Source organism: Echinops telfairi, unplaced genomic scaffold, assembly GCF_000313985.2.
Source record: "Echinops telfairi isolate 266 unplaced genomic scaffold, ASM31398v2 ScPeMD7_7468;HRSCAF=8506_0, whole genome shotgun sequence".
In the NCBI taxonomy this organism is placed as follows: Eukaryota; Metazoa; Chordata; class Mammalia; order Afrosoricida; family Tenrecidae; genus Echinops; species Echinops telfairi.
This window is the reverse complement of record NW_022111369.1, coordinates 65,393,246-65,395,498: the sequence shown is the minus strand read 5'-3', so window position 1 is coordinate 65,395,498 and position 2,253 is coordinate 65,393,246. Positions and strand designations below refer to the sequence as shown.

The 2,253-nt window shown below is 47.1% G+C and overlaps 1 protein-coding gene across 3 annotated transcripts in view; it reads left to right on the top strand.

Moving 5' to 3' along the window:
- The window catches only part of LNX1 (ligand of numb-protein X 1), a 149,800-nt gene that overhangs the window by 121,753 nt on the left and 25,794 nt on the right, over positions 1-2,253 (top strand). For all 3 annotated transcript variants that reach the window (XM_045284361.1, XM_004706285.2, XM_004706286.2), the window contains one exon: positions 1,982-2,113. In XM_045284361.1, coding sequence (XP_045140296.1) covers positions 1,982-2,113 — 132 coding nt within the window. The remainder of the gene's footprint in view (positions 1-1,981; positions 2,114-2,253) is intronic.

Below are 2,253 nucleotides of genomic sequence, written 5' to 3'. Positions count from 1 at the left end.
TTAGTCTTCCAGAGGGAATTTAAATGGTGGTGTTGCGGGTTAAGCCTTGGGCTGCTTACCATAAGATCAATGGTTCAAATCCATTAGGTGATCCAGGCCAGAAAGATGAGGCTATCTGCTCTGGTAAAGATTTATAGCCTTGGAAATCCTGTGGTGTGGTTCTACTCTGTCCTATGGAGTTGGCATGAGTCATAATCGGCTCAATGACAGTGAGTTGTGTGGTGTTATGTGCCTGTGCCATATTCCGGGTGCTGAGGATAAATGAATGAATGCACTCACTTTCTAATGAGAGATGCCATAACAAGTAAACAAGCAAGACAAACCAAGTCCTGTCACGATAAGTGCTATGACGAAAGTAAAAGAGATGGTGTGGTGATGCGTTAAAGAGGAGATACTACTTTAGACAGGGTGGTAAGAGGAAGCTAGTCTCCATTCAGTTCCCTGAAAGGACCTTCCAAATGGAGGAAAGGCAAGTATAAAGGTCCTGAGGCAGGACCAAGGTGAGTAGTGTGACCAGAGGCCTGTGTTAGCCAACGGGAAAACGGGAGAAGGTTAACCGGAAGAGATGGACACCAGGCATCTGGAGGTAAGGAGTTTGCACTCATACTAAATCAGTGGTTCTCAACCTGTGGGTCACGACCCCTTTGGGGATCGAACGACCCCCCAATTCACAACAGTAGGAAAATTACAGTGATGAAGTATCAATGAAAATAATTTTATGCTCGGGGGTCACCACAACATTAGGAACTGTATTAAAGTTCGCGGCATGAGGAAGGTTGAGAACCACTGCTCTAAATGCAGTGGGAGCGAAAGCAGGGCCGAGCAGAGCCGAGAAGTAACATGATTGGCTTGGCCTTTTAAAAATATTTGAGTTTGTTTCTGACTCAGAAGGTGACCTTTCTTGCCTGTGTCCCTTGGATTTCTCCCTTGGCTTCCATAACGCCCATTTATGAAACAGAACACCGTCTTTCTAAATTCCCACATATAGATAGGTCTTCTGATTGAATAGTTCTGTGATATTTCCAAAGTCAAACTCACCGCCATCAAATCAAAGTCTCTTTCTAAAGATGAACAGGTATCCAAATTCATGGATTCTGCCACCGTTGATCCCAACATTATTTTTTTAAAGTTTTCTGTTAACGATCATAGTAAAATATACGTAACAAAATGTTTGCCATTCTGATCATTTTTGCTTGTACAATTCCGTGATGTTAGAAACATTCACCACATGGTTTCATACTGACCACTGACCCTGGTTTGGTCTTGGGCATGGGCTCTCCACTGTGCATGCACTATTCAATCTGGAAAGACCTTCAGACATGACTTGTTTGCAGTTGGGCCCTACATTAAAAATAAGTTAGCAATGGCTGATGATGTCTTTTCAAAGACTGTTCCAGGAGACAGACTTTTCCCAGTTTTCCCAGCAAGCAGTGATCATTACCTTGTTTAAGAAAAAAAGGAAACTTGGGGTGGATCACGCAATCAGGGGCTTGCTTACCTGTGATGACTGACTCATCTGTAGTGAGCGGTTGTAAACACAAGTAAGCCAGGCTTGACCTGGCTCGATGCGGATGCTGTCCCTGTGAGGGACTGTGCCTTGGAAAAGAGGTTTTGACTCAGTAGGAAGGTGCTATGAGGTTGAGAGAGAGGCAGATGCCAGCCAGACCGAGAAGCAGAGTCTTTGATGGGACAAAACTATGTGGAGTTGTTCACTATGGACTCCTAAGGAGACACCCGTAAGCCCCCACGTACCTCGCCTGTTGGATAATCTGACACTGGAGGAAATGCTTCTCACATTCTTGCCAAATTACAAAATGTATACGGACTCAAAAATTACTAGAAGCCATGTTTTTCTGGGGGCTTTGTGTGTGTGCGTTTTGGTTTTGAAGAAAAGGTAAAACCGAGCTCCCCTCTTCCTGCTGTGCCCTGCGTGCTGTGGCCAGTGCACTGACGGGGCTAACACCTGTGTCTCATCCCCCAGGCCAGCGAGAGGCGAGTCCACCTCATTGTGTCCCGCCAGGTTCCACTGAGCCCCGACATCTTCCAGGAAGCAGGCTGGAGCAGCAATGGCAGCCGCTCCCCAGGGCTGGGAGAGAGGAGCCACACACCCAAGGTGAGCCCTACCCACCTGGGGCCAGGTCCCCTGCTCCTGCCCGGAGCTGGATAGCTGAGAAGGCTGCAGACTTGAACACGTCTGAGCTCCGTCGCCTACAGGAACACCATGTGACTGCCCTATAGTACTGTGATGAGCTG